The sequence below is a fragment of the Malaclemys terrapin genome, chromosome 17 (genome assembly GCF_027887155.1).
Source record: "Malaclemys terrapin pileata isolate rMalTer1 chromosome 17, rMalTer1.hap1, whole genome shotgun sequence".
Lineage (NCBI taxonomy): Eukaryota > Metazoa > Chordata > Testudines > Emydidae > Malaclemys > Malaclemys terrapin.
Genome location: NC_071521.1, coordinates 16,626,860 through 16,639,762, shown reverse-complemented (window position 1 = coordinate 16,639,762; position 12,903 = coordinate 16,626,860). Strand labels below are relative to the sequence as shown.

General features: G+C 52.9%; 1 protein-coding gene across 3 annotated transcripts in view; it reads right to left on the bottom strand.

Moving 5' to 3' along the window:
• The window catches only part of ASTN2 (astrotactin 2), a 657,219-nt gene that overhangs the window by 188,034 nt on the left and 456,282 nt on the right, over positions 1 to 12,903 (bottom strand). For all 3 annotated transcript variants that reach the window (XM_054007154.1, XM_054007156.1, XM_054007155.1), the window contains one exon: positions 327 to 460. In XM_054007154.1, coding sequence (XP_053863129.1) covers positions 327 to 460 — 134 coding nt within the window. The remainder of the gene's footprint in view (positions 1 to 326; positions 461 to 12,903) is intronic.

The window sequence follows — 12,903 nt, the reverse complement described above, 5'->3', positions numbered from 1 at the left end:
GCTCCTGATTTGTTCTCGCTCTGACAAGCCACAATGAATTGCACTGTAATTCCATTTCTTTCGCCATTTTAAATCCCATTCTACAAGCCGTGCTAATAAGGTGATGAAAAACAACAAAGAAACCTCCCAGGGCCACAGCCAGCCTCAGGATATCTGAAAGGCCTCAGTCACACAGCAAAATGCACCGGACTGGGGACCTGGGTTTGAATGCAGGAGCCAGGAGGCATCTGTGGGCAAAACTGTAACCCCACACAGCGAACCAGAAGGGGACGGAGTATGTGCTGACCACACCACAACACAGAAGCCATTCACCAAGAGATACATACACAGGCTGAGGGAGAGGACTGCAGTTTGGGAGTCCATTCTCATCGAAGGCATTGAGGTCACATCTGCACCAATCCTCGATAACGTCTCCTTTCCCTGAGCACCAGTACGAGCTCATCAGGGCTCCCCTGAAGGCCTAGAAAGTTTTATTAAAAAGAAACAAACATGTAAATGCTTAAAGCTCAGGGAAATCAGCTAGTCCTTACCCTGCCCCTATTACCAATGGCAATGTCACTAGATCTGGAAAGGATGAAGGAGGGGCTCATGGATGCGATGGGACTCAGGAGACCTGGGTTTAATTCCCAGCTCTGCCACCGACTTCCTGTATGTCCTTGGGGAAGTCATTTAATCTCTCTGTGCTTCAGTTCCCTCATCGGTACAAGGGGGATAATGATTTTGTCTTGATTGTTTAGATCGTCCGCTTCTCCCAGCAGGGCCTGTCTCTCTTTATGTGTCTGTACAGTGCCGACCACAAAGGGAGTCTTTTGAGATGTAAACAGGCCCATGTGGTCCACCGGGACTTTATTGCAGAAGGACAGGGATAAACCCAATTCTAATAAATCTGGGCTCCCTTAACGCTACCTGAAATTTCAGCAGGATGTACTACTGTTCTTTACTTCCATCTTTTAATTTCCCTTATGCTCCACCCCAGAATTTACTGCATTTCAGAGGTGAGTTGAGTGACTCTTGAATAAAAAGCACCCAGGGGCCATCATGCATGCTGTACTCACACGCTCCTGACTCATATGAGCAGTCCAACTCACCACTGAAGTGAGTGGTGCTACTTGCTTGAGTAAGGATTACTCACAAGAGTAAGGATTGCAGGACTAGGTACCCTAGTTGGTACAAACAGAAGAGTTTGTAAAAGCACTTTAGGGGGGTGCATCTGCTGGAAATTATTAATACCCCTGCTCAGTCATTAGCATGACAAGAACGCCTCGCTGCAGTTCCTACTGCCTCAGAGGACTGATACTACAATATGAGCCCCAGGATCAAAGATGATCCTCATGGATCAGACTGCAGGATCGGCCCCAGATTAGTAAAGGTGAAATCATTTAAAAAAATCGATCTTTCCTTTGAATCTATGCCTGATGATCGTTTACTTTTTGCTGTTCACTCAGCTTAGGACAGAGAGACAAAGCGGGTCAGTTTCACTGCTGGTTCTCATGCACTAGCCCCAGGCTGTTGGAGCGGAGTTGCTAATACCGCAGGGGAATGCTTAAAACACAACCAGCACCCTGGTCTAGTGGTTCAGATCTGTGACTGGGTCTCAGGAAACATGGGTTGGAGAGCCAGGAGTCCCTCCCACCTGCTGTGTAACCTTAAATTGCTTCACCTCTGTTGCCCCTCCCATCCTTTGTCGGTCTTGTCTACTTTGACCGTTAGCTCTTTGGAGCAGGGGCTGTCTCCCACTATGTGAACGTACAGCACCTAGCACCCTTGCGCTCCAATCTCAGTTGAGGTCTCTAAGAGATACTACAATAATGAAACCCTGACTTCACTGTCATTCTTTTTTAAAATCTACTTCTATTAGCTTTTGCAACTCCTTTTGCAGTGTATTAGAAGCCCTACATTTTGGCCCCCAAACTACTGAGGGGGGTCCTCTATATATCTAACAGCCCTGCTGGCTTTCCCACCCCAGCCAGCTCTTATTTGACAAAACCCCAGTACTTAAAGAAGCACTATTTCACCCCCTTCAGATCTCCGAGAGTGCCAGACCGCAGTTGCCTGGCCCACGTGATACGACTAATTTTAAGGGTTACACCTTAAAGATTGAAATCACCCCTTGGGGAGGACAGGGATGGCTTCAGCAGATTTGGTATTTAACACAACACTGTAGTAAAAACGCCTTCCTCGAAGCATTTATAAAAAGAAAGGGTATAAATAGAGCCATACGTCACACTCTATTGTTTGGGATTTAGTCAATTTCCCCAAACACGCAACCACCTTTATAACAAGGCGCCTTGAGTCACCCGAGTCTGCAATATTTCTGCTTCCAGACATTTATTAAATGTTCCCATTAAAAAAAAAAAGGGGGGGGGGGCGGGGGAGGATGAGAAAGAGAGCAAAAGAGAGAGAAAATACATCATTATTCTTTAGATCCTAAGTGAAAGCCTAAAAGCAGAAAGGGTATTTTTAGGCAATTAGAGAATGTCTAGAACAGACAAACAGACAGACAGATCAGATGCATGAGAATGAATTGCCCCATGTTGCAACCAGACGATAATCTCTCAACCTCTGCATTACCCAGAGGGTCTGCTATAACTAATGTGACGAGGAATTCATGGAAAGGAAAAATACATAGGCAAAAATACATCAGCCCTACTCCGAAACCGGGGGATGTGGGGGGCTGTACTGCTGACTTAGGTACGATGCCATAGGTGGCTACCCGGGATGATTCTTTCTAAATGGGGCCACCGCTCGGATGGGATTTCCTGATGATTTCGAAAGAAGAGGAGAAACTGACACATGGATTTTAGAAAAGCATGAGGGAGCCTGAGAGAGAGAGCAGGCTGGATTTCCAAGAGGATTCGAAGGGCATGGAGCTGACAGTACTCTCCAGCCAGGCCAAGAAGGGGGAAGGAAAGACCTTAGATCATTCTTAGCCTTTTAACTGCTCCCCCTGCTCCATGTTATGTGTCCTGCTGTTTACAGCTCCCTTCTGGCCCACATGGGTGCGGGCTCCCCTCACATCTCCAGCCAACAGGAGAGACTCAGTGAGCTTGCTGGAGTGAGCGGGGCCATGTGCAGAGTGTCAGGGAGCGGAGCACCAGGTGGAGCCGAAGAGAGAGAAAACACCTGAGCCACTCAAGAGGAAATAGCTTCCAGCGCTCTCCGAGCTCAACATCCGCCAGCGCCCATGGGGTGGGAGCATGCAGACAGCTGTGTCAGGCTGCCCAGGAAAGTCACCTGGGCCCAAAGCAAGGTCTGCCAAGCAATGTATCTCCTCTCATACTGTCACTGTGTGGCTACACTGCCCTCCTGCCACCCTGCACCCCGCACTGCCCCCTACCACCCCAGCTCTGCACACTGCCCTCCTGCCACCCCCGCACCGCTAGGGTTGCCCGGCATCCGGTTTTAGACCGGAATACCCGGTCGAAAAGGGTCCTGGTGGCTCCGGTCAGCACTCTTGACCGGGCTGTTAAAAGTCCGGTCGGCGGCGCAGCGGGGCTAAGGCAGACTTCGTACCTGGCTCTGCGCAGCTCCCGGAAGCGGCCGGCATGTCTCCGCGACCCCTAGGTGGACGGGCAATAGGGAAGCTCCGCAGGCTGCCCCCGCCCCTCAGCTCTGCCCCTGCAGCTCCCTTTGGCTGGGAGCCGCGAGCAATAGGAGCTGCGACGGTGGCGGCTGTGGGCATGGGCAGCACGCAGAGCCCCCTGGCCCCTCCGCCAGGAGCCCCATGGAGCTAGAGCTGCCAGGCAGGGAGCCTGCCTTAGCCCCGCAGCGCCGCTGACCAGGAACCGCCTGAGTAAGTGCCACCTGACTAGAGCCCGCAGCCCGCACCCCCTCCCACACCCCAACCCCCTGCCCCAACCCTGAGCCCCCTCCTGCACCCCAAACTGCTCATCCCTGGCCCCACCCAAGAGCCCACACCCCCTGTCCCAGCCCAGTGAAAGTGAGTGAGGGTGGGGAGGAGCGAGTGCCGCAGGGAGTGCGTGGGGACAAGGCCTCAGGGAAGGGGCAGGGCAGGGGTGTTTGGTTTTGTGCGATTAGAAAGTTGGCAACCCTATGCATTGCACACTGCCTTCCTGCTACCGCCGCAGCCCACACTGCCCTCCTGCAACCCCCAAACTCCACACTGTCCTCCTGCCACCCCCGCAGCCCACACTGCCCTCCTGCCACCCCCAAACTCCACTGCCCTCCTGTCACCCCCAAACTCCACACTGCCCTCCTGCCACCCCCAAACTCCACACTGCCCTCCTGTCAGCCCCACACCCCACTGCCCTCCTGCCACCCCCAAACTCCACACTGTCCTCCTGCCACCCCCGCAGCCCACTGCCCTCCTGCCACCCCCAAACTCCACACTGCCCTCCTGCCACCCCTGCAGCCCACATTGCCCTCCTGCCACCCCCAAACTCCACACTGCCCTCCTGTCAGCCCCACACCCCACTGCCCTCCTGCCACCCCCAAACTCCACACTGCCCTCCTGTCAGCCCCACACCCCACTGCCCTCCTGCCACCCCCAAACTCCACACTGTCCTCCTGCCACCCCCAAACTCCACACTGCCCTCCTGCCACTCCCACACCTCACACTTCCCCCTACCACTCCCACACCCCACACTGCCCTCCTACCACGCCCGCACCCCATATCGCCCCCTACCACCTCCACACCGCCCCATACCATCCCTGTACCCCACCCCACCTCACCCTCCTGCCACCACCACTGAACTGCCACCATATTACCTGTCCTCATACTGTTACTCTTCACATCTACGGCCCTTGCTCTGTCTCTGCCAACCTACACGAACACACGCCCAGGCTGCGTGTCACACCGTCATCCGAAAGCCTCACAACCCCAACCCCAAATGCTGCCGCCCCCTTGCACTCTCCCCATACACACTACTCGTGCAGCACATGCCTGGCACCATCACAACGTGCCCATACATCCTCCATCTGCGTCTGCTGTGGCATGTCACCGTGCCCCCGCGCTGCCCCCGAGGACGGTGCAGCAGGGGTGCATGGTCAGTGGTATTTCACTAGCACACATGCGCTAGGCTTCCATTGAGTCAGAGGTCAGCGCTTTTGCAGCTCTCTTTTCCCCACCTAGGCTCTCTATCATTGCTGGATATCCTGGCTACCTAGTGAAGAAATCTCACCCACCATGGCCGTGCCCTTTAGCCCCATCCAAGAGCTAATTTCTTTTGTTGTTTACGGGAAGTACGTGCTTCCCCCTCCCCCCCCCAACCCGATACACTTTAATTCGATCCTGCAGGTACAGAGCCCTGATCTGCCTTGTGTCAACCTTTACACAAACGAGGTTAGCCCATCGATGCGTCCTTCAATTCCACTCATTAGGCCAAGCGCACCTACGCGCAGTAACAGAGTTACACCGAGAAACAATGGGCCCCCGGCCCTGACAGCAGCCTCTATTCAATTTCCCTGACATTTGTTTATGGAGGAGCAGCCGGCTGACGTCAAACCGAGCCAGGAGAGCCCAGGCGTCGGGCTCAGCTGGCAGCCAGTGGGCAGGCTTCAGCGGGGCTGTGCTTTGCTTGTCTTTAATCAGGGTTTCTAGTAAGTGTGTGCGTTGGGGAGCATGTGCGCGGAGGAGGGAGGGGGGATCAGAGGCAGGGAAGAGGTCAGGTGCTTTGGAAAAACAGGATGGGCGCAACAAAGGTCAACGCGGTTCCTGAAGCAGGACTCCAGCAGGATCCTGCAGCCTGCAGGAAGCTGCGTTACCCTTCCAGGGCACGACAATACAATCCAGGGGCTCCAGATTCCCTTTGGGGCCACCACCTTGCCCCTCAGGGGCTCCATGTCTACCTTAAAATCCCCACTGTAACCTTCAGGGATTCCCTGATGCCTTCAAGGGACATTGCCACAACGTTCAGGGCTCTGCACTGTCCTGGGGCACCCCTGCTGTAAAGTGGGGTGCCCAGCTGATTCTGCTGTAGCCTGTAGGAGTCCAATATTTCCTTCTGTGGGACCCCCCCCCCCCGTAACCTTCAGGATTTCTCGGCTGCCCTGTAGGGATGTAGTACTTGATGAGTGGGACCCACCTGGCTTATTGGGTATGAGTGTGTCTTTTGGGGGTGCTATCTGGTTCTTGGAGGGGCTTGGTCTCAGAGAGCGGTAATGCTCAAGGGCTATCTAATACCCGTCAAGCTGGGCTGCCACCGTAACCCGGCTGCCTACTTGCTTTCTCTCTCTCCTGAGTATAGGAAAGAAGGAAGGGATGCTGCACAGGGCCCGCTGACACAGACAATGGTGAAACTGCGAGAGTGACCCTCAGGGGAAAAAGGACTGCTTGCAGACGGCAATGGTGGGACACATCTGAAGGGGGAGAGATCTGCCATATATCAGTCTTTGATTATCGAGTGTATCTTCAAACATAGCTGTGCTCAGGCCCAAAATACCTTTAATCCAGCCCCAACCCTGGGTGACAAGACTCTCTGCTCCCTGTCTTGGCATTGGGGTATCTGACTGGGGGTTAATCCCCCAGGAGTCATAGAATATCAGGGTTGGAAGGGACCACAAGAGGTCATCTAGTCCAACCCCCGGCTCAAAGCAGGACCAATCCCCAGACAGATTTTTGACCCAGATCCCTAAATGGCCCCTTCAAGGATTCAAGGCTGTGAACTCACAACCCTGTATTTAGCAGGCCAATGCTCAAACCACTGAGCTATCCCTCCCCACTTTCTGCCCTTTCTGGTCCTTGACACAGCTACCTCATTGCTTTGGTGTCTGTGACTGAAAAGTAATTCTTCCCCCTCCAAGTTAACCCTTCTCTCTCCTTGACACCATTGTCCTAGGACACTGGCAAGGGAGGCCCATGGCACCATAAAGTTAACCCTGGATGTGCTGATTTGGGGCCCGATCCTGGCAAAGGGCTGAGCAATGGCAAGTCCATGGGAATTGAGGGTGCTGAGCACCTCACAGGATTGGGCCCTCCATGTTGGCAGAGTAACTCCCTTCCCACAATGCACTGAACAGGCTGCTCGTCCTGCGGGAGCTAACCACTCCCCAGCGCCCTGACCCTGTGCTGAGTCCTCAGGCAAATTTCTCCTTCATTTGAAAGTATCCAAATTGTATTGCTTCCCTGTGAGTCAGGCCACTTGGTTTATATCCTTCAGTGCCAGAGGGAGATTTATGAGAGGAGAACCTGGCTCAGAAGTTTTATTTTCGAGATGAGGAGTCATGCCATTAGATATATGGCGTTATGAATCACTGCAACAGCATCAAATTTGCTCTTAAAGGCATAATAAGACTGACACCCCACACCCACACAGACCCATATAATGGATTGATGGTTCCCACCACAGGACGGCTACTTTGTTTGTTTTGACGTGAACAAGACATAAAGGGCCATAAAGCCCCATCTTGCCATACGTTGAGTCTGTGCTTAACAAATATTAGGAAAATGAATGACCCACGTACCCCATCTATCCTTGACGTGAGTGCAGATGGGTCTTTCTTCTCTTATTGTTTGTGCCACGGGGAACACAGGGCTTGCTTAGTTTTCATGGTTCAGCGGCTCAGCAATTGAATACAGAAACATTTTAACTGTCTGCCGACAGTTCAAATCTGGGTGAGAAAGGGAGTGATGGAAAGTCCTTCCTGTCAGACAGCTTTTTGGTGGTCGCTGGGAAATGACCTGCGGGCCCCAGTCCAGCTCCCAGGACCTTGAACAAAAAGGAAGTTCCACCACCAGGACTGACTGAGGAACAGTTGCTGGATAATGGGGAGGGAGAATCTACTTCAAGTGCCCGAGCTTTCAGGCCAGCCTTTTCTTGAGGACTCAGCACCCACCATGGGGCTCAGGATTTCCAAAGAGCTCAGAGGGTTGGGTGCATGTTGGGTGCTGAGCACGTCTGAAAATGTAGCCTCAACTGGAGTTGCTGAGGACTTGGAAATCTGGCCTTACTTATTCTTTGGATCAAAGAATTTTTGTGGTTAGTGCATGCCTCATTTTCAGGAAGAATTACAAAGCGGAAAATATGTATAAGGGAAAAAATGCAGGCAGGTTGAATGCGGAAGTGGATTTCTTTGAGGGAATCTTGTTATAGACTGTTTGGATGGATTATTACGATAGAAATTGGCTATTCTGGTACATTTTGTGTCTTGCATTGGTTTGCCAGGTAAGTCTCTCAAACCTTAATCTCTGTATTCCCCAGGGGCGGCTCTAGGCACCGACGCAGTGGGGGGCAGCCAGTTGGTCGCTGTGAGGGCGGCTGTCAGGCTGCCTTTGGCGGCATGCCTGTGGGAGGTCTGCCAGGCCTGCGGCTTCGGCGGTAATTCGGCGGCGGGGACGCTGAAGGTGCGGCACCAGCGGACCTCCCGCAGGCATACCGCTGAATCCGCGTGGCCCAGCCGAAAGCCGCCTGACTGCCGTGCTTGGGGTGGCAAAAACCATAGAACCGCCCCTGGTATTCCCCCAGTGACTGACTTCTTGGCTAGACCAACCTCAGCAATAACAAATGAGAGTTTCACCTTTTTCTTGTTACTCCATGGTCTCTGTGGAAGTAGAGAAAAGGGATAAAGGGGATTTAAACACATATATCTTAGTTTCTAGGAATAGAGCAAGAGTCAGGCTAACACTAGCTCTAATAACGCGAGATTTCAAGGCAGGGCCTGGGCAATTGGAAAGCGAGTGGGGAAAAAACTGTAAGAGATACTGTTTTTCGACCTTGTGTTAGATAAGACTGGAATACAGATTGTAGCAGGAATTGCTGAGAAAAGTAAGATATCAGAAGGAATATGTATAAACAAGATGCGGTTGTTGATCATTATTGTCTGTAACAAAAGGTATAAATGCTTGCCCTAACTGTTTATCTAACGGAGACCTGCCTGGGACGGGGGAACCCCTGTCCGAGTGTACTCTCCCCTTGCAAGTTTAAGGAAAATACACTGTCTCTGACATGTTGCAAACAACCTAAGAGTGAAGACTGTGTTTTCTTCCACATCTCCTTCAAATGGTACTGGAACAGCCCCTTTGCCAGGAGGAATGGGTATAGGACTCGAAATCAGTGTGTCTCTCAAAACCAAGAGGAGCTTCTTACTGAACGATGTATGCAATCATGGAGTCTTTTCTGCATCTGAGAGCAGGGCGCTAGACTCCTGGGTTCTAGTCTCAATTCTGCTGCTTGTGCCTTGGGATACCTTGGCCAACTTGCTTCACCACCCCGTGCCTCAGTTTTCCCACCTGTAAAATTGGGATAACAATCCTTTATTACATCGGAGTGCCTGTGACGCTAAAAGAAAGTCATGGGGTTCCTCTCTTTATGTCCATCTATTCATTTTGCCTAAATATAAATTGACTGCATATTCTCATGATGGTGAAACTGAACAAGATGCTGAAAAGAATTATCCTCTTGCAGCTCATTGCAAAGGGCATTGAGAAAGGAGCACCCATCTATTAGGCCATTGTGGATCATCCCAAAAGAGGTAGTGTAGTGGGGTGGCTGCCCCACTCCTGGAGAACAGGGGTTAAAACAGCCAAGCTAGGCTGATTGGAGTAGCAGCCACAGCTATTACCAGCTCCACTAGGGCCCAGCTGGTCCTGATAAGAGGGCTGTGGGCCAGAAGCTGGAGGAGTCTCTCTCCAGCCCTGGAGGGAGAGGGCTTAGCTGCCGGGGAACATACGGTACCTGAAACTTGAGCAGTGCTGGAGAATAGAACAAGGGCTCTGGGGAGCTCCAGCCTGGTAAACCCCCAGGCTGAGGCCTAGGTGAAGGCCTACACAGGTACTGGGGTTGCAGAGATGCAGCCCGGGTTAAGCAGAGGCAACTGGACCAACCTCCTTGCCAGTGATGAGTGGCCCTGACAGACTGCAGTCTGCCCCAGTGAGCGACGGCTAGATGGTGACTGGCAGTAGCCACTGAGGCAAGGTGGGGATAGAGGGTTGGGGGTTCCCCTGGGAGGGAAGACCCAGACTGTGGGTTACTGCTGGGGGCAGAACCCAGAGGAAAAGGGGCACCGGGGTCCAGGAGGGACATGGGGGCCAGCGGCAGGCGAGACACCGGCTTGCAGAGGGCGCTCCGGGCTGGACAAGAGCTAATTCCCAGGATAACCAGCAGGAGGCGCTGCACCGGTGAGTCTCACTTCCCTACAGGTAGATACAGGTCTGATCTTTCTTATGTCTCCATCATCCTATATGGGATAGCAGACTTTCCACTGTGACCCTCCATTCAATGGGCTGGCATTCAAAGCTGCTTTCCCTCTTGTGCATCATGCATGCGTTGTCTGTACTGTGTAGTCTGACTGCCTCTAGGCCCCACCTGTTACTCTCTTGTCTCCGAGGTGCACCCTGTGACTTGGCTACATGGTCTCCATGCATTTCCCAGGCATCAATAACAGGTATATCTAGGCAACGCTACACGAGTTCCAAAGTAACATCACATCCCTCTGGAAAGAAGAACCAAGGCCATCCAAGACATGGGATCAGCTTGATCTCTGGTGGCAGTTAGTCACACAGCCAAGACTAACATCCTGCCTTTTTGTACCACTACCTTGACATTGGGGTCCATTAACCACATGATCCTCCTTGTCAAATGCCACTACGGCTGTGAGGAGTGGAGCCACGGCCGGCTCCAGGCACCAGCCCACCAAGCATGTGCGGGGCCGCCACTGGGCTCGCCGCCCTCCCCGTGGCGCTCCGGCCGCCGGCGAGAGCGGAGCCACGGCGGGCTCGTCGCCCTCCCCCCGGCGCTCTGGCCGCTAGGGAGAGCAGAGCCCTGGCCCGCTGGCCGCCGGGGAGAGCGGAGCCCCGGCCGGGCTCTCCGCCCTCCTCCCGGTGCTCCGGCCGGTTGGGGAGAGCGGCCCGCGGCCGGGCTCGGCGCCCTCCCCTGCCGCGCTCCGCGGGGGGGGGGGGGGGGTGAGGTGTCGGAGGCTTTTTTGCCTGGGGCGGCAAAAAAGCCAGAGCCAGCCCTGAGTGGAGCAAGAAGTGCCCTTGAGATACAGCAGCCAGTTCATACCTTTATCATGATCACAGGGCAAATCCCATGCAGATAAATGCTACACGTTTTTACAGCACCTAACACAATGGGATGCTGATCCATGACAAGGGCTCCTAGTCACTACAGCAATACAAATAATGCCCTGGGCACGGATTTCATTCATCGGCGAGCTAAAGTTCTGCACCTAGCTAGACCGAACTGGAATCTCAGGTCAGACCTCGGTTGCAGTGCATTTCAAACCCAGCAGCCTGATTCAATGGGCTTCAATGCTACTCCATAGAAGTTACAGCATCTAAGAGAGGAGATAAAAATGATGGCCTTCCCAGACCAGGGACTCTTTCCAGGATTATGGAGTTTGCGTCTGCAAGTCTGTTCCAGGTTCAGAGCAAAGGAAGGTGAAATTTCTCTACTGTTGTTGGCAGGCGACCACATCTTCTGGTGCTCACACCCTCCTCTGCTCCGGCTGCTTCTCCCTGGGGAGCAGTATCTTCTGCAGTTCATCCTGTGGAGGGACATCCACATTTTGCCAGAGAGCTCAGGGTGCTGGAAAGGATCCAGGACGGGCAATGCACTGGCTTCTGTTATTGATGGGAACCGAGGGAGCAGCAGAGGAAACTGGAAAACCTGGCAGCATCAGACAACATTCATACTGCAGCGACAGTCCCGTCCAGGCGAGTCAGCTTTGCTTTCACACCTAGAATACAAAGCTCCCTGTTATAGCACAATAGGGCAGATCAGAACGGGGCTATTCTCTTGTCTCACTAATGCATGTCGGATGTGGACGAGATCCATATCAGGAAGAGGCCCAAGTGGCTAAACTTTGCACAGCGTATTAATGCAAGAATGACGAATGCCAATTAACAGATAGAACCTCCCCTCCTCACTCAATAACAACGTTGTCCCCAGTTGCTCTGGCTCCCTTGTAACTTTGTCCATGGAAAAATAAATTGCTGGCACCAACTTTCCATGTCTTCAGACTCTGCTTTGGGGGAGTTATCTGCGTGCACAGCGTGTTTTCTTTTCTTTCCGAAGCCTGCCTGGCCTTCCACTTCAGCGCAGTCTGGAGGGACAAGGACCCTTGGAGAAGCTGGCGAGAGCTGCAGTGTTGGAACCAAGGCCTTGTGAATGCCAGTTTCCCGGGCATTGCTGCCGATCACACGTACAGATTTTTCCTCCCCCCCCTCCCTAAAACAAACAGCTCTGGGATACCACAGCCCTGAAAAATGTGACCAATGGGAAGGGGCACAAATGTCTGTCTGCTTGAACAGACTTCAAGGGATAAGAGCAAAATATCACAACCTTGTATGCAGTGCCTCCTGGCCAGCTGTAGGTCAGAAAGTGCTCTGAGTAAATCCACATTTGACATGCTCTACCTCCTCTTTGATTGTTTGCCTCCCTGCATCCGCTGAGGCTCTCAGCACTACTGCATCCCGATTCATTTTCTCAGTCCATGGCTCTGGCTTCCCCAGGTCCAGGTTTGCTCTGCCTCTGGGGCAAACTGAGATGTCATCAGAGAGAGTGATTAACTCGTGGAAATCAGACATGGAAAGGGCTGGCTTGGCCAAGCTGGCCATATCTACACTGGCTTGTGAGCCTCACAGAGACCTTCCCAAGCTGATCTGTAGGTGCTTGGATAGTTGACTGTCAACAAACCCTTCTATCCTCTCCCACCTGCCATCACTTCCTGCTTCTTCTCTGCCCCAGAGCATCCCAAGATGTGTGCTTGTGGATCTGGGGAGATGCTACACTACCAGCGTTCCCAGGGTTTTCCCCAGCAAACATAGATGTGCACTTCACTCACACTTTCCTCGGGGATTCTTGCTTTGCAAATTGCTACGTCTGAACAGCATGTTACAAAGCAAATCCCTGCTGGAAACGTGTGCTACCTCTCTGTGATGACCAAGCACCTTGGCTCATGTCATCCACCTGGGCCTCTGGATCCCACTGTTACGGGGTTTCTTAC